The sequence below is a fragment of the Prionailurus bengalensis genome, chromosome B3 (genome assembly GCF_016509475.1).
Source record: "Prionailurus bengalensis isolate Pbe53 chromosome B3, Fcat_Pben_1.1_paternal_pri, whole genome shotgun sequence".
Lineage (NCBI taxonomy): Eukaryota > Metazoa > Chordata > Mammalia > Carnivora > Felidae > Prionailurus > Prionailurus bengalensis.
The window spans coordinates 36324065-36345309 of NC_057355.1; the positions used below are offsets into that span (position 1 = coordinate 36324065).

Consider the following 21245-nt stretch of genomic DNA (forward strand, 5'->3'; position numbering starts at 1 on the left):
AGCAGGCGTTATTACCAGGCCCATTTTACAGAGGGGGACATCAAGGCACAGAGATGGTACCTAACTGGCCCAAAGTCTTACAGCGAGTACGTATTAGAGATTTGCCTCCGGAGCCTGCTTTCCTGGTCACCGCACTAAACCTCAGGCTGCCTCCCCTTCCCAGCCCTCCACGACTGCGTCTGAGCCCCCAGTCAGTGCTGGCCATTGATGCATCCCCTGTGGTTTGCCAGGGCCTTCATTCTCCTGCTGTGTCCTACTAAGGGAGCCCCTGGGTCGTGCCTCTCACGTCCGTCCCTCGCAGTGACCAGCATGGCGCTCCAAGCCCCAGGAGCTCAGGAAACGATAGATTCCCTGGTGTTGCCAACAGGCAGAGAAAAGACGGAGCCGGGCCCTTACCCTGTAGAAGATGGGAAGGGAGTCCCAGGTGTAGGGATAAGCAAAGGCAAGGACGCGAAGCATCTTGCAGAGCCCGGGCTTCTGGATTTCAAGAAACCTAAAGCGGGGAAGGAAAGGGGGAAGACGTTGGACCGAAAACGGTTTCCGCGAATGACACACGTGCACGCACATGACAAATTACTGAGGGCAGGTCGTCCGCAGAAGTCTTTTTGTACAACCTCCTCCGGAGGCCAGTGGCTCCCCCCCGACGGGCCTCTTCCACTTCTCCCAGCCCGACGGGAGTGACTCTGCCTTCGAGGAGAAAGGGTCTCAGGGGAAACCATCTCCTGGGGCCGCATCGTGAGGGGCAACGGTGTCCAAAGAAGCCAGGGAGGAGGTATTGGGCTGGGAAGGCCCTCTGGGAGGCAAGTTGTCGAACTGCCAAAGGGCCTTTTAGAAGTCCAGCAGCAACCAGGGTGGGCAGACGTGGGGGGCGTGGGGGGCCCCCAGCCCGGGCTCCGGGGGCGAGCACGGCTGTGAAGGAGCCGATGTCAGCTGCCCCGGGTGCGTGCTGTGCCAAAGCCCTTGGTTCGGTGAAGTCTTTAATGACTTTGAGAGACTTCCGGAATACTCGGTACCACACGCAGGGACGCTGGCCTGGGGAAACCGAGTAAACGTGGCCTTTCCCCCTCGTTCAGCAACACCCCGACCCGCCTCCAGTCCCAAGAGGAAGCCAACGTTAAAATGAGCGGTGCTGACCGTGGCAAAGACAGGTAGGTCCTCCTGGACAGAACGCGATGGGGCCTCTGCTGGCTCGGGGCCGGCAGCCCAGGGTGTGGGGACTCTGGCAGCACAGATGATAGGCTGGACGCTGGGAGGACGTGAGAGGAGCGAGAAGAATGTCCACACAAAACCAGAGCCCTGAACTGGGGCTCAGGCGAGGGAGGGCTCACGCCCCGGGCCAGGGGGCTGTCGAGGCAGGGTGGCAGGGCAGGACCCCGCTTGGGTACCACTGGGTATCAGTGGGGGGGGCGGGGCCCTCCCTCGGTGCCCCCAGTGCTGCAGGGCGAGGCCGGAGGTCCCCACAAAGGTGGGGTGCAGAGTCAGGGTGCCAGGGTTGGTGGAGTGGCCGTCCTGGTGCAGCCAGTGAGGCAGTGGAGGCATTTGGCCCCTCTCAGCCCTTCCTCCTAACGGTCCTGCCCCTCTTCACGCTCTCTGGCGAGAATGGAGTCTGCTCCCCACCCCTGGTCCCCAGACCCCCCAGTCCCAGCCCACAAGCCTGCCCTTTCCTCCACCAAACACAGTCTGCCTCTCTGCTCAGCCCGCGCCCATCTCCCCACTCAGCCAGGTTCTTCCTGTCGCCACAGGCTGGTGCCATCACCTGTCACCTGCTGTCCCCCTGGCCGCTGTGTCGTGTCTAGCCCTCAGGAATGCCAAGCATGAGGATCCCTGCTCCAGAATAAGAGGCAGAGAAGCCCCACAGCCTCCAGCGATAGGCTCCGACTGCTCTCAAGCCCACGGCAGCACGTGTCCCCTTTCCTGACCCTGTCCTACATCAGACAAGCGCATGGCGGGCGCAGGGTAGAGAAGGAAGACCAGCTCCAGGAAAAGGAGGGAAAGAAACAAGGGACAGCAACTTACGTCCCCCCGCAAACAGGAACCCCAGCCTTGGGAGTAAACCGCTGACCCTGGGAGAGGGGAAGAGACACCGTGCCATGATTTCACACGCCGTTTCTGACCTGGACACCCTGGGTTCGAATCCTGCCTCTGCCCTTCATGATCATGTGACCCCGGCAGGTGAGGTAACCTCTGCGCCCCTCTGAATCCTCGCGTGTGACACAGGGCCGACAACCCTACCCCCTCACGGGCTTGTTGCAAGCATCTGACGAGATGATACTTACGAGGGAGCTTACATCACAGAGGAACACTCACGAAATGGAAGCTTTTACTAAAATGTGTGTCGTGGGATTCATTCTCTCCCCGTCCCCATCTTATAGCTACGCCGTAAGGAAAATGGGCACAGGCAGGTTCTGGGTGATTTGCCTAAAGTCAGAGGAGCTGGTAAGAGGCAAAGCTAGGACTGAAACCCTGGGCCGTCTGGCTTCCACGTTTCACACCGCCGCCCCTCCGGCAGGCTGAGCAGGCCTCAGACCACAACCCAGCCTCCATCCTTGCCTGTACCCTCTGCCCCAGGGAGCAGCTGGGACACACGCCCACTGCCCCAACAGCCAGAGTCCGTCTCAATAGCATTCACGGTCTCCCAGCAAACCCGACCGCACGCCCGCTCCCTCCTGCCCCGTGCACGGCACGGCCTATCCTTCCTGAGTTAGGAGAGGCTCGCCATTAAACGCTCTTTCTGGCTCACCATAAAGCACGCTCTTTCTGTGACCACTTACACAGGAGGAAAGCTGGCTGTGGCCGGCGAGGGCCATCCCCCAAACCATGGATTTCCCGTGACTTGAGACAACATTTCGCCCGGCCTGATAAAGTGCTTTCCCGGGGGCAAACGAACCAGCCTCTGCAGCTGCAAAGCCGAGTCTACAGGGAGAAAAAAAAGGGAGAAAAAGCAGAGCAGAAGAGAGACAGCAACAGAGAATAAAAGGCAGAAGGGCCAGCAGCCACAGACAGGGGCCTCCCACTACTAAGGTGCAGTTCCACATTTAGCCACAGGGTGTCGCTCCATCCAGAGATTCCCGGAAGGAGGGGTGGGAGCCACAGAATCCTCGGAAAGCACCGGATGCCCCACCTGGTCTCCAAAGCCCCACCTGGTCAGACAGTCCCTACACCACAGAGTTGACAGGCCAGTTTACAGGGAGTCAGCCCTCGGCTGCCTAGAACCAGGTTGGCAGGCAACACTGGATTTTTTTTGGCAGAAGCCTGTATCAGGAGAGGGTCGATAGGATACCAGTCTGTTCTAAAACCTGATGAATCTTGTTGCAACAAAGCCAGCAGGATTTGCAAGCAAGTTCTGGAACGGGTGCTTGAAACGGGTGGGCTTTTGGAAACGTTCCATCGCAGAGGTCGTGTGCGTGTATGTGTGTGCGTTGTGGTTACAGCTGTTCTGTTGTGGGAGTGACATCACAGGAATGCGGACGTTTCCGCATGCTGGCCCCGGTAGCACTGTCATCTGGCTGAGCCCTCCGACCTCCAGAGGTGTCTGAGAACCACTCACTGCTGAGCCTCCTGCCTCCAGCTCTGACCTCCAAACCCTCCCCTGGGCCTTCTCTGTGCCGCTCTTGGCTGCCACGGTACCAAAGCCACAGGATGGCCCTCACGGTGCAGCTCACTTTCCGTCCGGGATGAAAAGTCACCCCTCTCCCTCACAGCACTGCCCATAGGGCATTCCACTGAGCAAGTATCTGTCCGAAAAGCCGACTGCTGGGGGCCTTGGATGCGTGGATAAAAAGTACCTACAGGGACTTGTAACATACAGCAAACTCTGTGGGACCAACGTGCCTTAAGGGAGTGAGGACACCTTTCTGGGCTTCTGGATGGTCAGCAGGATGAGCAAGCGAGCTCTCGGTCACCCCACTTTGCTCCAAGAGCCACACAGAGATCACGCATTCTCCCATCTCCTTTCTCAAGTGCTACCGAGGAAGAAAGCAGTTTTCTGGAATATTCATTTGAACAAGAGGCCATGATCATAGGGACCAGAAACCCAGTCAGGGGAGCCCCCGGTTCTCTACGTGGAGATTTACCTTAAAGACATGCACTGTAATGGAATGAATGCCACTTAGGCATTAGAATGAATGCCACCGGAGACATTACTCCGGTAAGCACGGAAATAACTAAAAACTACTCGCGAGGTTCACGGTCTACTTCCTGCCCAGGGAAGACGACGGTGGTTCTCTGCCACTCCTGGCCACGCCGTGGACTGATGGCGCAGGAGGCCAAGGTCGGGTGGGCTTGGGGGAGGGGGAAGGCAAGGAGAGAAATCTTGGAAAAGACTCCGAAGCTCCGGCATTGTAGACCATCCAAACCAGAGAGGACCCAGAAACATCCTCTCAGATGCCCTTGCTTGTCTGGACACTGGAGCCAGGGGCCACACGGCAAGTCTGTGAAATCGGGGCCTCCGGGGGGCCCTGGCCCTCCTCTCCACCTGCTTCTCCTGAAGTTAATAGGGGCTGAGTGACCCCCCGCCCTGGGCACAAGTCCTCTTTCTTGCTCCTCAGACACTGAAGACCAAGAAGGAAATGAAAACATGAAAAGAAGGAGGATCAGGTGAGAAGGGAGCCCCAAGGGCCCTCAGATGGGGCATCCCACCCTGTCTGTGGGCCCCCTTCTCTGTTTCTCTTCCAGCACCACCTTCCTCCCATCCCCACGGCAGCAGCTGCTACCACACCAGGAAGCCCCTCAGCTCCAAAGTGGAGTCCATGGAACTGGCCTCCTACAAAGATCACTGTCCTTCATGAGCACAGGGCCAGTCCTCAGAAGGACACGGGAGGCACCTCAGATCCTGGCAGCTGCTGAGACCCTCTCCAGCCACTCTCCTCCCTTCCAGCTGTGCAGGCAACTTCCGGCGACTCCTTGCTGCCTCCCAGTACTATCCTCTCTGGCCCTCTCACACTATCCAGGCCGTTCACTCTGTCCAAGAGGCCCATCCCCCATCCCCAGCTAATACTTAGTCCTAGTACCATTTTGCAGAACTCTGTGTCTCCAAGCAGGTGTCATCTTATATTCTCATTGCTTATGTTGCCTTCTGTAATGCTATACTCTAAATTCCATTTCCTCTGGCCATTAGAGGAAATGATGAGTCCGCCTGGCCTTGGCGGGGGTCTGCAGTCTGCTTCAACCACTGCACTGGGTGCTCTCTGAGCGTAAGGACTGTGCCTTTCTCCTCCTGGTATTCCCAGATCTTAACATGATGCCTGGAGTAGGGCAAGCATTTAAGGAATGTTGGGTGGTTGGTTGGTTGGCCGGCTGGCTGGCTGGATGAATGGATGGATGGATTGATAGATGCATGGACGGATGGACTAGTAGGAGGTAAGTGGGTAGTGGATGGATGGTTGGGTGAGTGGATGGGTGGATGGAAGGATAGATGGACGGATAGACAAGTAGGAGGTAGATGGGTAGCGGATGGATGGTTGGGTGAGTGGATGGGTGGATGGATGGATGGATGGATGGACAAGTAAGGGGGTAGATGGGTAGTGGGTGGATGGTTGGGTGAGTGAATGGGTGGATGGAAGGATAGATGGATGGATAGACAAGTAGGAGGTAGATGGGTAGTGGATGGATGGTTGGGTGAGTGGATGGGTGGATGGGTGGATGGATGGATAGATGGGTGAATGGGTGGGCAGATGGATGGGTAGGTGGTGGTTGGGTAGGGGGAATGGTGGATAGGAAGGTGGATGGATGGATGCCTGGATGGATGAATGGATAGACGGATAGATGAAATAGCGACAGATGTGCCCCAGAAGTAAACAGAGATAATCCATTTCATTGACAAGGGAGAAGCCTCCAAGCACAAGCATCAAGAGATGCCTAGCCAGCCTGCCCTGCCAAATGAGTTTGTCCAAAGGTAACAGGTATGCCACATCCAGAAGACCCATTTATTATAAACAACCCGGGTGGACCCCTGGTTAGAAGGAAACAATCTACCCTGGTGGCTTATAGGCGATTCAGAAAGCTTAAAAAAAGGGGGGGGGAGGTGGGGGAGCAAATGTTTCGAGAGTCTGCACTGGGAGTTCCTAGGAAAGCAGTCCTGGATCATGAACTCTGGGACAATTTGTTTGACACTCATGGAAACTTCCTTGCACCCTCGGCCCACAGTGCTCACCTCCCTCCAATCCTAACTACACAGCCCAGCAGGAGCTAACCAGACAGGGCTGTGACTCATCCAAGGACCAGTCTGGCACAGAGGCTGCACTCCAGAAAGAGGCTTCTGCGTCCCTGGCAACGGAGTCCTCGAGGAAGTGGGGAGGAGGCGAGGATAAGCCCGTGACATCGGATTCGGTTTCTTACCCCCGCGGCCAGACCCGATCACCTCACAGCTTTAGGAGGCTTCTGCACTTCCAGGAGGGAAGAGACTTTATCCCCCACTCCCACCCCCAGGCTTCTGTCATGGGATGAGCAGCCCTAATGTTGAGACGGAGCCTAGAAATGAGACTCCCTCTGACTCAAAGCAACTCCACGCTTCCCACCCGTCTCAGGACAGGCAAGTAGAAAGCAGGTTGGGGCAAGTGGGTCTGCATGCGCTTCAAGAATCTATCCTTCGTTTTTACAGAAAACCAGCCTGTCAAGTTTGGGGAAACGGGCCTACCTTGTGTCCCACGAAACCCCAGTGTCACCCAAGGAAAGGTGTAGCCACAATCATCGCAGAGAAGCGCCCCTCCCTCCGCCCCCGTCCCTCTCCTCCTGGGGAGGGGCGAGCGGATGGCTGCCAGCGAGAACAATTCTCTGAGCTGGTCCAATGGGGAGACCCCAACCGGCGCCCCGGCATCGAGACCGGGGGACGGAAGATGGGGTGCAACCTGCCAGCCTCCCACGAGAGCCCCCACCGCCCCCCCCCACCCAGCACCCTGGCGGCATCCAGACAGGGCTAACACCCCAACACCGCCATCTGAGAGGTGTCCCAAATAATTTAAGCAAGAGGAAATTGAGGCGGTTCCTTTCCACAAAGGGCTGCATAAACCAGAGCTTTTAGCCACAAAACAGTGTCTCTTGCATTCACACTCCAGTGAGCTTTCTTGAGTGAAAGGGAGAAACTAGAGAGAATCAGAGCCAGTGGTCTGGGTGTGGCTCACAGCCATAGGGTTTCTCCAGGGACGCCGGGGACACTTGGGTGCCATCTGACAGCTTGACAGCTGGCACATATGTCTAGAGACGGGCCCGCTCAGTCACTGTTCGCAGACGGCCCACCGATGGGGCACCGCCTCTGGGCCAGCTGTTCCCACCACATTGCCTGTAACCCTTACCTCCATCTCACAACGAGAGTAGTTGGGTTGGCCCCATTTTATAGATGAGCAAACTGAGGTTCAAGGAGGATACGCAGCCTGCCCCGCAATAGGGCCAGCATGAAGCCAAGTGTGGAGTCCCCTTGGACACCCAGGCTTCGTGCCCATGAAGCGGGTCCTGCCAGCCACGGGACGTCCGTGTGGACCCGAGCCCCCAGGCTTCCGAGAGCCCTTCCACTGAGCCTCCCCCGCCCTCTGAGGTGCAGCGGCCGGGTACCTGGAGTAGCAGGAGAGGCCGGTGCTGATGATGGTGTTCAGCACGGCCAGGGGCACGTAGTAGTCATGGAAGGTGGTGTTCACCATCACGTTGGGGATCGAATAGGCAGAGTAAGCGATGGCTGAGCCTGGGGAAGAAAAACCAGCTTTGGGCGGGAAGCCAGGACGCAGCACAGTCTGGACTCCTCGGGAAGACCAACCCCAGCATCTGGCTGAGCCCTCATTATCCCCAGGGACCATGAGCTTCCTGCCGCCATACCTTGCCTGCGCCACTGCCCCTCCCAGAACGTCCTCCCTCTCCTTCCTGCCTACCCCAATCCTACCCTGAGAACTTACTATGAGCCCAGCCTGGCCCCCCCCGGGGCTTTACACACGTTGACTCGCAGAAGGTTTACAATCACCCTGTGACATAAATCCTGCACTCATCCTCACGTACAGATGGTGAGACGGAGGCACAGAGAGGTCTAGCAACCCACCTGGGGGCCACCCAGCTAGAAAGCGGCAAAGCCAAGCTTCAGCCTGAGGCAGCTCAGTGAAAGCCCCCACTGTTAACCACATGCCGTGGCCCACGAGGACCCCTCCACGTGCTCAGATTTGCTCTGAGTGTGCACATCTCACCTGCCGATGACGCGGGGTGCCCCCGTGGGAAGGTGGATGTGGCAGGGAGGGAGGGCCCCTGCCGAGGCGAGGCATATCGCGCCAGGGCGCTGGGGGACTGGCCAGCTCACGGGCGGGTTATGAGAGGCCAGGCTTGGTGTTCCGTTGCCTTAGGTCTGGGAGTCTGTGACAGAGGGGTTACCAAGGGCCCTTGAGAGACCTGTCTGCTGCAGCTTTTACTTGAAAGAACAGGGGAGATCGCTGTCCTTTTCAAAGGGGCCAGGTATATCCATGGGCCTGGCCCAGAAGCCCTCTCCAGCCACCCTTACCAGGTCTCCTCTGCGAGGGGAGAAGACAGTCCTGGACCTGTCAGCCCAGGGCCTCAGGGGTCAGCGCTAAGCTCACCTGTTATTCCAAAGATCTAGAGAACAGTGAAATCCCGGCTCAAGGCTGAAGCAGGCCTGGGCCACACAGGTTCACCTCTGCCTCTGACCCCATTTAACAGATGGGAGTCTGATAAAGCCAAGGGGTGTTCCCACTCCGGGAAAAGAGCCGAGATGGGATTTCAGCTGGGAACTGACTCCCGGGGCACAAACTCTTCCTCGGCCTGATACACCCGGGGGCTCCATCTGGACCAGGATGCACTTGCTCGGCGGGGGGCCAAGGTGCATGCAAGCTCCGTGGGTGGGACAAGAGCAGGGGGACCTCAGACCCTGCCCCCAACCGCGGGGGGGGGGGGGACGAAATGACTTCCAATAAGAAATACACGTTTGGTCTCCTCCACTATTCCTGGCACAGAGCTCCTAAAACCCCTGGAATTTCCTAAGCGAGGACCGCCATAAAAGTGTCTCTCGTTCTGTTAATGAGATGACTTTGAAAAGCCCCTTCAGGGGGTGCCTGGGTGGCGCAGTCGGTTAAGCGTCCGACTTCAGCCAGGTCACAATCTCGCGGTCCGTGAGTTCGAGCCCCGCGTCAGGCTCTGGGCTGATGGCTCGGAGCCTGGAGCCTGTTTCCGATTCTGTGTCTCCCTCTCTCTCTGCCCCTCCCCCGTTCATGCTCTGTCTCTCTCTGTCCCAAAAATAAATAAACGTTGAAAAAAAAAAAAGAAAAGCCCCTTCAGGATGGGGCCTGGATTTCTGGAGACCAACCCTGTCACCAGAGGGTTGGAAGCTTCAGTCCCGCACCCCCGACGCCCAGGAGGGGAGAGGGGCTGGAGGCGAAATCAACGGTAACTAATGAAGTCTCCATAAAAACCCAAAGGGAGAGGTTCGGCGAGCTTCCGGGTGGGTGAACACGTGGAGATTCAGGGAGAGGGGCGTGCTCGGTGGGCGTAGAAGCTCCAGGCCCCTCCCCAGGCCCTACCCCGGGCGTCTCTTCTATGCGGCCGTCCCTGAGTTATAGTCTTTTATAACAGACCGGTAATCCAGTGCATAAAGTGTTTCTCTGAGTTCTGTGAGCCGGGGTCACTGAAGCCTTGGGTCTATAGCCAGTCTGTCAAAGGCACAGGTAACAACCTGGGCTTGAGACAGGTGTCTGAAGGGGGCGGGGGGAGGGGGTGGTCAGTCTTATGGGACTGAGCCCTTAACCTGTGGGAACGGTATCAGAAATGAGTTGAACTGTAGGACGCCCAGCTGGTATCTGAGGATTGCTTGGTGCCGTGGGGAACCGCACCCCTCCGCGCGTACACGCATTGTAAATGGTGCTCAGACCCCTTTAGAGAGGGCTTTCCAGGGAGCAGGAGTAGAGGCAGCTTTGGATTCCAGGCTAAGGAAAGGAAACATCCTCTTTGGGGCAATAGGGAGCCACGGAAGTTTTCCGAGCGAGGGATTGAGATGGCCAAAACCTAGTGAAAGTGCACAGGATGACCTAGAGGGAGGAACAGCTGGAAACCAGGGAGGAAGTGGGAGCAAATGCCATCTGGGGGGTGGGTACTGAGGGTTTCCACACGGGCAGGAGAGGCGGCTGCAGACAAAGGGGCGGGGAGACCGAGGTGGAATCCGTAGGCTCTCTCCACGGACTAGACCTCCCTTCCGTGTTCCCTGAACCGCTCCCACATCAGGCACTGGGCCACAGGCTGGAAAGCCAAATGCGAAGGAACAATGTCCCGTCCTCAGGGAGCCATTCTGAGCAAGGAGCAGCAATGAAGACATCACTGACCAGGCTGGGGCCCAGAGCCACATGGAGGGGCTCCCGGTCCGGGGGCTTGGAGGGGGCCATGGGTAGGGGCCGCTGAGGCTGCCGGGGCCGAGCCTTGAAGGCCCTGCAGGGAGGGAAAGAGGCAGTTCTCTGGTAAGGTCCTGTGTGGGGGCACCAGACGCCCAGGAACTCTTACAAAGACAGAAAGCCAGTGACGGGAAGGGAGACAGTTCGGGGGGGTGGCTGACCCCTGGGGCTTGGGTTCTAACCCTGGCTCTGCCATTTGCAAGCTGTGCGACCTGAGTAACTCACTTCACGGCGCCTCATTATTCTTACCTACAGGGTGGGTACAGCGATGGCCCCCATCCCCGGGGACCGACGTCAGGGTTGAGGACATAATCGTGGTAATGGCTACCCTCCGATGCTCGCTCAGTGCCAGGCACTGTGCGGGGTGCTCCCCTTGGCCAAACTCGTTTCACCTTTATCCCACCCTATGAGGGAGATATGATGCCCATTTTGTGGCCCAGAGGACTGAGGCTTAGTGAGGTTCAGAAACGTGCCCGCGAGCATATAATGATTAAGGGGCGGGGGCGGCCGGGCCACAAGCTCCGCCTTGTGCTGCCCCCCTCGTGATGTGTGTCAGGGGCTCAGCACGCAGCCTGCTGGGTCGTGATTTCTCCAAAATGCCTGCTCTTATCATGGGTCTGGGGCGGGTGATCAAGGGCTCCGGAAGCCTCTAGACTAAGGAGTGTGAACTTCCTTCGGGGTCACTCGGAATCCTGAAAGGTCTTAAGTGGGCGGAGTGCCATATTGGAAGGTGTTAGAGAAGGCTCCCAGGAAGGAAGCTGGCTGGAGTCGGGGAGAAGCAGGAAGTGGAGGGGAGGCTGTTGTCATGGTGCAGGGGGAGAGGCAGGCAGGGGGGTCCGAGTGAAGCCCACGCCGGGGAGCAATTTGAAGAATGTGGGGTACAGACTCACTGAACGGCGTGGACAGGATGGTGGAGATGCACGGGCAGGGGCCTGAGAGGGAGGGGACTCGAGGGCTGCATACGGATTCGGACTTGGAAGACCGGGTGGGGGTGCGACCACTAGCCAGGTGAGTCACTGCAGGAGAGGAGCAGGTGTTGGGGGGGAGAGGATGAGGACAGTCACGGGCGCGGGGCCGGACGCGGTGTGGACCTCAGGTGGGCGGTAAACCAGAGATGGCTTTGGGAGTGCCCGGTCCAGAGGTGTCGGGGGATGGCGTGGGCACGAGGGAGATCACCCTAAAGCGGGACCCCGCGGCAGCAGAGGCCCAAGGACTGATGGGGAGCTTGCCCGCTGACGGCAGAGCAGAGGAAGGCAGCCAGCAAAGGAGGGTGAGAACATGGAGAGGCCGAAGGAGAACGGGGGAGTGATGGGATGGGGGCCAGAGAAAGGGGAGTGGTTTGGGGCGCACGGCGGCCCCCCCCCCATCAGAGGCTGGGAGAGCTCTCGGAAGAGCGGCCCATGAGGCCGCAGGGACCCGGCAGCCGGGAGGAGGCGGCGCCCTGGCCTAGGACAGCAGATTGCTAAGTTTGCCCAGATCTCGCAGGCCGACTGGTAAAACACGGCCAGCTACACAAGCGTGCAATTAAACAAGCACGTTTGCAGAAGTAATAACTTCCAGTTAGTGCATCTACCGTCTCTGCACAGACGAACTTACTGCCTGATGGTTCACGACCGTGTGTCTCTCCCCGCCCGCGTTCAGGGACGTCTGGCTCCAAGTTAGCCGCGATGGGAGTCGTTTACGCCGCCCGAGTCGGCCAACACCACAGAGCAGGGCCCTTGTCCCCAGACGATCGGTCGTTAGCATTTGTCAGCACACCCTTGGCCCGGCTGCTTACCGGACACTCGCTGTGAACCCGGATGGGGCCCTGGCGTCCCCGTGACTCTTCCGCAAGCCCTGGCAACGCCTTCCGGTGGCCCCAGCTCCCAGGGGAAGGGGCGAGGAGCTCGGCCCCGGTCAGGGGAGGAGAGCGCGGGCCCCCACGTACCCAGGCTGAAGAGGTTGACGGCACCGTAGTCCAGGAAGTAGCAGATGTGCCGGGCGTTCTTGGACATGGAGTTGAAGGTATGCGCACAGCTGGACGCAAGCGGGTACACGCAGCTGGTGCCCATGTACACAAACAGAGGCCAGGAGTAGCTGTCATTCCAGATGTCTGTCACGTACAAGGCGGTCACAAACCTCCACGTGAAGAACCTGGAACACAGCGCGGCCCACTCGACCTCTGCGGTGGGGGGCTCCCCTCGCACCCCCCCCCACCCCTCCCCAGACTCTCCGTTGCCCTCCATTGCCCTGGGACAACTGAACCCCGTGTGTTCTCACCTCAGTGAAACACCAGGCGTGACGGAGGGTGAGTGGGATCCTTTTGGGGTTGGAAGTGGGCAGGAGGGGCAAGAGGAGAGCATTTAGGGTCGTCTAGCCCGGTCTTCGCCCCGCCTTGTAACCACAGAATCTCTCTTACAGCATTTTGCCTGAGTCCTTCATTGAGCTGACACCTGTCTCCCCGGAATCTCTCCATTGGGTCAGCCCTGGTTCCCCCTCAACGGGACCTCGGGAGAACAGCCTATCCCATACCCGAGGCAGTCTTCGTAACCCTCCCCCACCTCTTTGAACGTCACATTAGATAACCTCATGACACTCAGCCACTGCCCATAGGAGTGGTCGGCCTTGTCACCATCCCTGTGGTTTGTCTAAGTCCCTTTGCAGGAAGGCTCTTCAAAGAGAAGCATCCTCCCGGGGTGGCGGGGGTGGGGGTGGGGGGCTGCTTGAAAGTCTAGAAGATGCCAGGACTTTTTTCTCCCTCCTCTCCATGCTATTCCCTCACTGCCACTGCAGCCCCCACCCTGAGTGGCCTGGTCCCATGCGGAGGCTCAGCTGAGCCTGGGTCTCTGGGCCCCACCTGTACACAGAGACGCGGCACAGCTCCGCCTCCCGTCTGCCTCACCCGCGACCCGGGCAAGGGGGGCCCTGCCTGCAGAGTTGCCCTCCGCCACAAACCACTCCTTCTAGAAAGCAGACCCCTCTGCCCACTGGCTCTCTCCCACAGAGGGAGACTACAAAGCATCTCTGGCTACACTGGCCATCTTCCTCCTCCTGTCCCAGCAAACACAGGCCTTCAGCCATGTGCTGGTCTCAAAACCTGTCTTATCATCTCAAGATGACTCCCCGGCCCCACTTGTCCAGGGCGTCTCTCAGACCCTCCCCGCTCCGCGTCACTCAGTGGTGACCACCTCTCTCAGGGGCCTGGCAGTGGCAGGATGTCTTACGCAGAGGGGGGCCTCAGCCAGAGTGGCTCAGCTTTAGGACCACCAAGAAGTTGCCCCACAGGGATCTGAGCACCGGAGCTTAAGAGAAACAAACAAGGATGGTCAGGCCAGCGCCCCTGGCGGCACAAACTTTAAAACAGCCGAAATCACCCGTGGTCCCTCCGCGCAGCCCGAGAGGTTTGTGGCCAGATGGGGATTGGAGGGAAGAAAGCCAGGGCAGAGCAGCAGCAGGGAAAGCCTGGGGGCTGGGGGTGCTCACATCACCGGGGGGGGGGCTCTGAGAGGACCCACAAGAAGCAGGTGACCCGGCACCTCCAGGGAGAACAGGGGCCGGGGGAAGAGACCACCGCCATCCCCAGCTGCAAATTCTAATTTATTAGCATTTAAAGTATTTTTTTAATGTTTTATTTTATTTTGTTTTAATTTTTTTAACGTTTATTTATTTTTGAGACAGGGAGAGACAGCATGAATGGGGGAGGGTCAGAGAGAGGGAGACACAGAATCCGAAACAGGCTCCAGGCTCCGAGCTGTCAGCACAGAGCCCGACGCGGGGCTCGAACTCACGGACCTCGAGATCATGACCTGAGCCGAAGTCGGACGCTTAACCAACTGAGCCACCCAGGCGCCCCTAATGTTTTAAATGTTTATTTATTTTTTGAGAGGGAGATAGAGGGTGAGCGAGGGAGGGGCAGAGAGAGAGGGAGACACAGAATCCGAAGCGGGCTCCAGGCTCCGAGCTGTCAGCACAGAGCCTGACGCGGGGCTTGAACTCATGGACCGTGAGATCATGACCTGAGCCGAAGTCGGCCGCTCAACCGACTGAGCCACCCGGGTGACCCTGGAGCTCGTGACATTTTAACCAGGCGCTGGAGCAGGGGAAGACTGGGGAGCCCCCAGGAGCCCCCTGAATCCTACCAGAATCCGTGTGCTAAAGCTCGCCCAGATATAGGCCCCAGCAACTCCCAGCTCCACGCCCATGCGCCATGGGGGCGTCCCCCAACATCCCAGCATGGTATCTCAGCCTTCCCAACCCACCCTGGGCTCTAACGAAGCCCCAGTCCCCGGGGCTCCCGAATGAGACGGCCGGTCAAGGGGGCTGGAAGGTACCAGAAGGGCAGCAAGTGAGTCCAGATGTTGAGGGTCTCATTGGTCATTTGGAAAAGGCTGAGGACGCAGGCCGTGGCGGAACTCTGCGGATGCCGGTAGCCAAAGAGGATGCCCTGCTCATGGAACACCTGCAGGGGGCGGAGAGAGAGGGGCACCGAGGTGAGGTGAGAGGGCGGCGAGAAAGTCTCAGGAGGAGCAGCTTTGGTAGCACCTAGTGTCCTCTCGGGCTGTGCGCTTGAACCCTGAAGCCTGGACCCCTCGACCCCAAGTCCTTGAGCCGTCAAGCTGCTTCCCTCTCCCCGCTCCTCTCCTCCTTCCCGTAAGTTCTAAAATCCTTCCAGATTTCCAGAAGCCCGCAGCGGCTGGAGGAGAGAAGTTAAGACCCGGACTCCCTTTGGGAGCCCGGCCCGTCTCTGCATTCCCAGGCGCACTTACTCTTGTCATGAATATTGGCTGGTTTTGCGCCCTCTGCCTGGGGCCTACAGCCCGGTCTTTGGGTGCCTTCCCGGCCGGAGGACATATATGCCGTCTGCCCGAGCCGACATGCCCTGGATGTCAGGGGCTGCTGGGAAGATCTCTGCAGAAGATCCCCGCTCAGTGCCAGGATATATTCACCAAGGCGCTTCATAAAGGCCTTTTGATGATGAAGACGGTGATGGCATTAGCCTGGGATGCGGGCAGAGCGGAGGCTGCCACAGCTGGGCCTGCGCAAGCCCCCTCCATGTGGCCCACCTGGCAAGTCTCTTGGTCACCAACCCCAGGGGAGAGAGTTGGGCTGGTCAGCTCACATATGGGTGTCAACCCGCCCGGAGAGCTCCATTAGAGCCATTAAAAAGGGTAATTGTATGGGGCACCTGGGTGGCTCAGTCGGTTGAGCGTCCGACTTCAGCTCAGGTCATGATCTCGCGGTTCGGGAGTTCGAGCCCCGCGTCGGGCTCTGTGCTGACAGCTCGGAGCCTGAAGCCTGTTTCAGATTCTGTGTCTCCCTCTCTCTCTGCCCCTCCCCCGCTCGCGCTCGCTCACTCTCTCACTCCCCCTCGCTCACTCTCTCACTCCCCCTCAAAAATGAACACTAAAAAAAAAAAAATTTTTTTTTAAGTACAAAATAGGTAACATGTACTATATCTTGAGGTTCTGAGTCAAGTGGAGAAAGTCAGGGGTTATTAGGATAGAGAGTCAAACCTGGGCCCCATGACCTTGAGCCAGCCACGACTCTCAAGGCTTCAGCGTCCTCACCTATAAAACAGGGAGTACATTCCCTTCCTAGTTCAGTTCTGGGTTAAACTGGTCAACCGGGGAGAGGGGGACCCATGAAGTTGGTTCATGGTCCAGTGGAAAAATACTATTTGAATTAGGTTTGGGTCTTAGCTGATTAATGTGATTTGTTCCGGTTTCTGATTCACCGTTCAATTCTGCTGACGTCCCCGGTTTGCAGTGGACAGGCATCAGTCCCGGGCAGCAGAAATCCTGGCTCGCAGCTACCCACCCCCCACCCCCAGGGCTGCTGACAAGGAGGCAGGTGGGCCCATGGACTTCAGCTCTGTACCCGTGAGAGGAGGGTGGCCGTGCCCGGTGGGCATACGACAGCCCTGCAGCGGAAACTGGGGGTCTATTGTCCGTCTCACATTACAGTCTTCCCTTAAAAAAATTTTTTTTTGGAGGGCGCCTGGGTGGCTCAGTCGGTTAAATATCTGACTTTGGCTCAGGTCATGATCTCACAGTTCGTGAGTTCGAGCCCCGTGTCGGGCTCCGTGCGGACAGCTCGGATCTTGGAGCCTGCTTCGGATTCTGTTGTCTCCCTCTCTCTCTGCCCCTCCCCTGCTCCTGCTCTGTCTCGTCCTCTCAAATATAACATAAAACATAAAAAAAATTTTTTTCAAGTTTTTTTTTTTTTGAAGGCATTGGCCTCTTATGAAAATGTAAAAATTCCAGAAAGGAGCCATTGTTATTGATGATTCACTGCTTCACATGAATGAGTTTAGCAGATCTGTGCAGGAGGAGATCTCATGACAAGGGGCTCGCAGAGCACTGGGCATGTGGGGGGCGGGGTGGTGGCACACAGGGCAGGGTTGGAGGACAGTCTGGACACAGGGCCCACAGGTGGGCAGTGGACGGACAGGAGGGGAGGGGGAGACCACCTACATCTTGCCCTGGGTGATTCGGGATGTGACTACTGTTCTCTCTTTGGATCAGAAGATGCTGACATAGTCCAAAGCCAGAGGGGAACAGACGGGCTGGGAAATTCACACGCTGGACAACCGGACCACACTTAGGAATCTTGCCCCAGACCTGGCGGGGTTACTTTACCACCAACGCCAGGATTGGGCCCATATTTAAAGAATCTCCTCTGACCTGCTATCCTGACCCCAGATAGGGATGGGAAGCCCACTAACCATGCTCTAGGGGCAGGATTTATTATTTTTTTAATTGTTTTAAATGCTTATTCTTGAGAGAGAGACAGAGACAGAGCATGAGCAGGGGAGGGGCAGAGAGAGAGGGAGACACAGAATCCGAAGTGGGCTCCAGGCTCCGAGCTGTCAGCACAGAGCCCGACGCAGGGCCCGAACCCACGAACTGTGGGACCATGACCTGAACTGAAGTCAGATGCTTAATCCACTGAGCCACCCAGGCGCCCCTATAGGGGCAGGATTTAAAGCAGCCCCTCCAAAAAAAAAAAAAAGAATAAAGACTGGATAAAAGAAAGGGAGTCCCTCAGCCCTAGAACAGCGATGTTCTGACCTGCCCCTACCCTCCTCAACTTGAACCTCAGTTTATTAGGCCAAAATGCTAGACGCACTCTTGCCCCGAGGCCCTCTGAACACGGGGAAGGAGCGGCATTCTCTCCATCTTCCCGCCCTGGCCTTAGCAAAGTGCTCTGCACAGAGTAGATCTTAAAAGAAGACACGCTACATAAATCTAAACAACCAACGGGACATTTGAAAACAATTTGGTATTCACGCCCAGTCTAACCCCACAAGACAAATTGCAATCATTGCCTTAGTGCTCCAGAGCTGGGTCTCATTTCCAAACAGCCCTAGGTTAGCAGGTGCTGGCTAATTTGCACAGCAGGATTGATTTGTAGGAATCCACCCCGCATCCCCAGTTGTAGGCTAGGCAATTTCATGTGAAATGAAATCAAATTGTGTGCGCAGCCTATTATTTAGAAGTGAGAGCCCCCCGGTACCCGGGGTGGAAGGACAAATCAGCGGGTTTTCCTCTTAGTGCCTGCCAAGGCTTGGCTTCCCGGAAAGACCCTGTGCACCTGCCAGTTGAGCCCGAAATTCCACTGTGACGCTTTTAAACCCTTGGTTTTCCTAGCTATTAAACTGCAAATCACCTGGGGAAAATAATCGAACATTCCGGCTAGCGGTAAATAAGGGTGGATTCTGACAGCCGGCCAAGAGGGTCAGGCGCTGTCGGTGTGGCAATCTACATTTCCCGTCCAAATCTCAGGGAGTCCTCATGACCTTGGGAGGGAGAGCCTTTCATTGTCCCCATTTCACAGAGAAGGAAACTAAGGCCCGGGGAGCTTAAGACATTTTCCCAAGCTCCCAGGAGTGGGGGGAGCAAATCTGAAAGCTGCATGCAGACCTCAGACTTCACTTCCTTGGCCTCTTACCCTTTCATTGCTGCTGCTCAGAAGGGCTCTTGTAGGAGACGAAGTGCTCATCTTTAGGCCTGTGTTGTGATTTGGACTGTCAGGTGCTTCTCTGAGCCTGTTTCTTCTTCTTCGGGGTTATAGGCTGAATCGTGTCCCCCACAAAACTCACATGTGGAGGCCCTAGCCCCCCAGTAACTCAGATGTGACCGTATTTGGAGACAGGATTTTTTTATTTTGAGAGAGAGACCGAGCGTGAGCAGGGGAGGGGCAGAGAGAGAGGGAGACACAGAATCCGCAGCAGGCTCCAGGCTCCGAGCTGTCAGCACGGAGCCCGACGCGGGGCTCGAACCCACGAGACCGTGAGATCATGGCCTGAGCCAAAACCAAGAGTCGGACACTCAACCGACTGAGCCACCCAGTCGCCCCCAGAGACAGGGATGATTCAAATGAGGCTATTAGGGTGGTCCTGGTGCAATCTGACTGGCGTCCCTCAGAAGAAGGGGAGACGGTAGGGGCGTGTGCAGAGGAACCACCACGTGAAGGGGCATCTGCAAGCCAAGGAGAGAGGCCCCAAGAGAACCAGCCCCGCCAGCACCTTGACCTTGGACTTCCAGCCTCCAGAACTGTGAACTTCTGTTTGTCCAGCCAGTCTGTGGCACTTTGCCATGGCAGCCCGAGCTGGCCAAGACCGGCAGGGACACCGGGTGACAGTGTCCCTAAGTCGGTGCCCCTCAAACGCTCTTGTGCGGGTGTCGGCAGATCGCCTGGGGTTCTTACGGCGAATTCGGTGGGACTGGGGGAGAATGTGCACTTCTCGCGAGGTCCCAGGGCATGCCACTGGTGACGCTGCTCCTGGTCACGGCCCGTCCCCCGCCTCCACATCCGACGGTCACCTCCCTGCCCAGAATCCAACTCACTGCAAAAGGGGGACAAGATACGCCTGAAGACATGGGCATTAAAAGCCAGAGCAGGAGAGAGAGACCAGTGAGGAGTTCAGTGAGGTGTTTGTGGGCGGAAGGCACAGAGATTATGGAGAAGGAAAAGGGAAGGCCACTAACTGATGCATCGGTTATAACCTGCCATTTAGTGAGCGCCTGCAGGACTGAGCTGGACGCTAAGCCACTGGCTCGTGCAGGACGGGCCGTGCTGAGTCCTGGCAAGAGACAGCACTTAGGATCTCAATTAGAATACCATAAAACCGCTTATACACAAGTCACATGCAATTACGAGAACCACAAATACGTTGAAGTGACAGCCAACCGTTGTTGGCATTAAGCGATTACAGTTACGGGTGAATGTAATTTAGGACACTGGGGTCGCGTTTTTAAAAACAGAAGTGCCCAATGTTCAGTCCAGTCGAAGGATGCTTTTTGTAGATGCACCACAATACTCATAGACAATGAAGCCAGGGCGCCTGGGTGGCTCAGTTGGTTAAGCATCCGACTCTTGATTTGGGCTCAGGTCATGATCTCATGGTCATGGGATCGAGCCCCATGTTGGGCTCTGTGCTGACAGCGTGGAGCCTGCTTGGGATTCTCTCTCTCTCTCTCTCTCTCTCTCTGCCCCCCTCCCTCTCTCTCTTTCTCTCTCTCTCTCAAAATAAACATTATATAAAAAAAAAAATGAAGCTAAATTTATTTTGGCTGAACACAAAAGATGTATAAAAAGTCAACAAATTACCTATCACCATCTAGGACAGAGGCTCCCAAGGATATTAGTGATTTAACGGACAGGAACGTGAAAAAGGACACATGCGATGTCTTAAAAAAAATAAATATCGCTCAATGCAGGTTGGGCGTACCGGGGTGAAAGGTCCCCTTGAATGGCCAGCACCATACACAGCACTGACCTACGGAAGAAGCAAGGAAGCTGAGACAATGGAACATTCCACTGGTTTCACATTTGTCGTAAAAAGTCAGTCTTTGATTTAAGAACTAGGAAAACAATTTTCAATTTTAGGCACTGACTGAAAAACCTGCCACGGGCTTGGTGTGGTAACATGACTGGAAAGTCTACGGCAGGCAGAATAAAGCGCCCCCCCCCCCCCCCCCCCCCCCCCCGCCAAAGATGTCCACACCCTAATCCCAGAACCTGTGACTACGTAAGGTGACACGTGACACGGCAAAAGGGAAATTAAGGTCACAGATGGGATTAAAGTTGCAAATCAGCTAGCCTTAAAATAGGGAGATTGTCTGGATTATCCAGGTGAGCCCCGTGTGATCACAGGGTCCTTAAAGGAAGGAAGGAGGAGGCGGCAGAAGAAAGGGAGATGTGGCCATGGTGGAATGGTCAGAGATGCTACCTGCCCGCTCTGAAGGTGCAGGGAGGGGCCAGGAGCCAAGGACACACGTGGTCTCCAGAAGCTGGAACAGGCAAGAAAACAGACTCTCCCCTAGAGCCTCTACCAACACCATGAGTTTAGCCTAGTGAGACCCATGTCAGACTTCTAACCTCCACAACTGTAAGACAATAAATTCATCCTCGTTTTGAAAGCCACCCAATCTGTGGTAGAATCTTCTCCAGCATGGGACATCTCGCGGAAACACTCATCAGAGGTGACCATAAACTACTCTGATTCACACAATGAGAATGCCAAATAAATGCCATTAAACTCCTAGATTTAATCTAGGCAAGATGCAAGGTGATGGAAAGAAATCAATGAAACAGAGGGTCGTCAAATACAGAGTAAGCCCCATCTTTGGGACGAAATGACATTAATGCGAGTCTGAGCTCTTCACAGGTATTCATTACGGGATGTTGTTAGCAAAAGCCTACAAAAATATTGGGGCTTGGGGCGCCTGGGTGGCTCAGTCGGTTAAGCATCCGACTCTTGATCTCAACTCAGGTCTTGATCTCAGGGTGGTGAGTTCAAGGCCCACATTGGGCTCTACACTGGGTGTGAGGCCTACTTAAAAAGACAAAAAAAATCGGGGCGCCTGGGTGGCTCAGTCGGTTAAGCGGCCGACTTCG

General features: G+C 56.6%; 1 protein-coding gene across 4 annotated transcripts in view; it reads right to left on the reverse strand.

Annotated features, from left to right (window-relative positions):
• The window catches only part of PAQR5 (progestin and adipoQ receptor family member 5), a 71519-nt gene that overhangs the window by 5825 nt on the left and 44449 nt on the right, over positions 1-21245 (reverse strand). For 3 of the 4 annotated variants that reach the window (XM_043554039.1, XM_043554040.1, XM_043554038.1), the window contains exons 3-6: positions 14675-14802; positions 12292-12497; positions 7546-7672; positions 397-493 (exon numbers count right to left, since the gene is read on the reverse strand). In XM_043554039.1, the coding sequence (XP_043409974.1) occupies positions 397-493; positions 7546-7672; positions 12292-12497; positions 14675-14802 (558 nt within the window). Of the gene's footprint in view, positions 1-396; positions 494-7545; positions 7673-12291; positions 12498-14674; positions 14803-15109; positions 15270-21245 lie in introns of those variants that run through there. The other variant, XM_043554041.1, reaches the window with a different exon arrangement.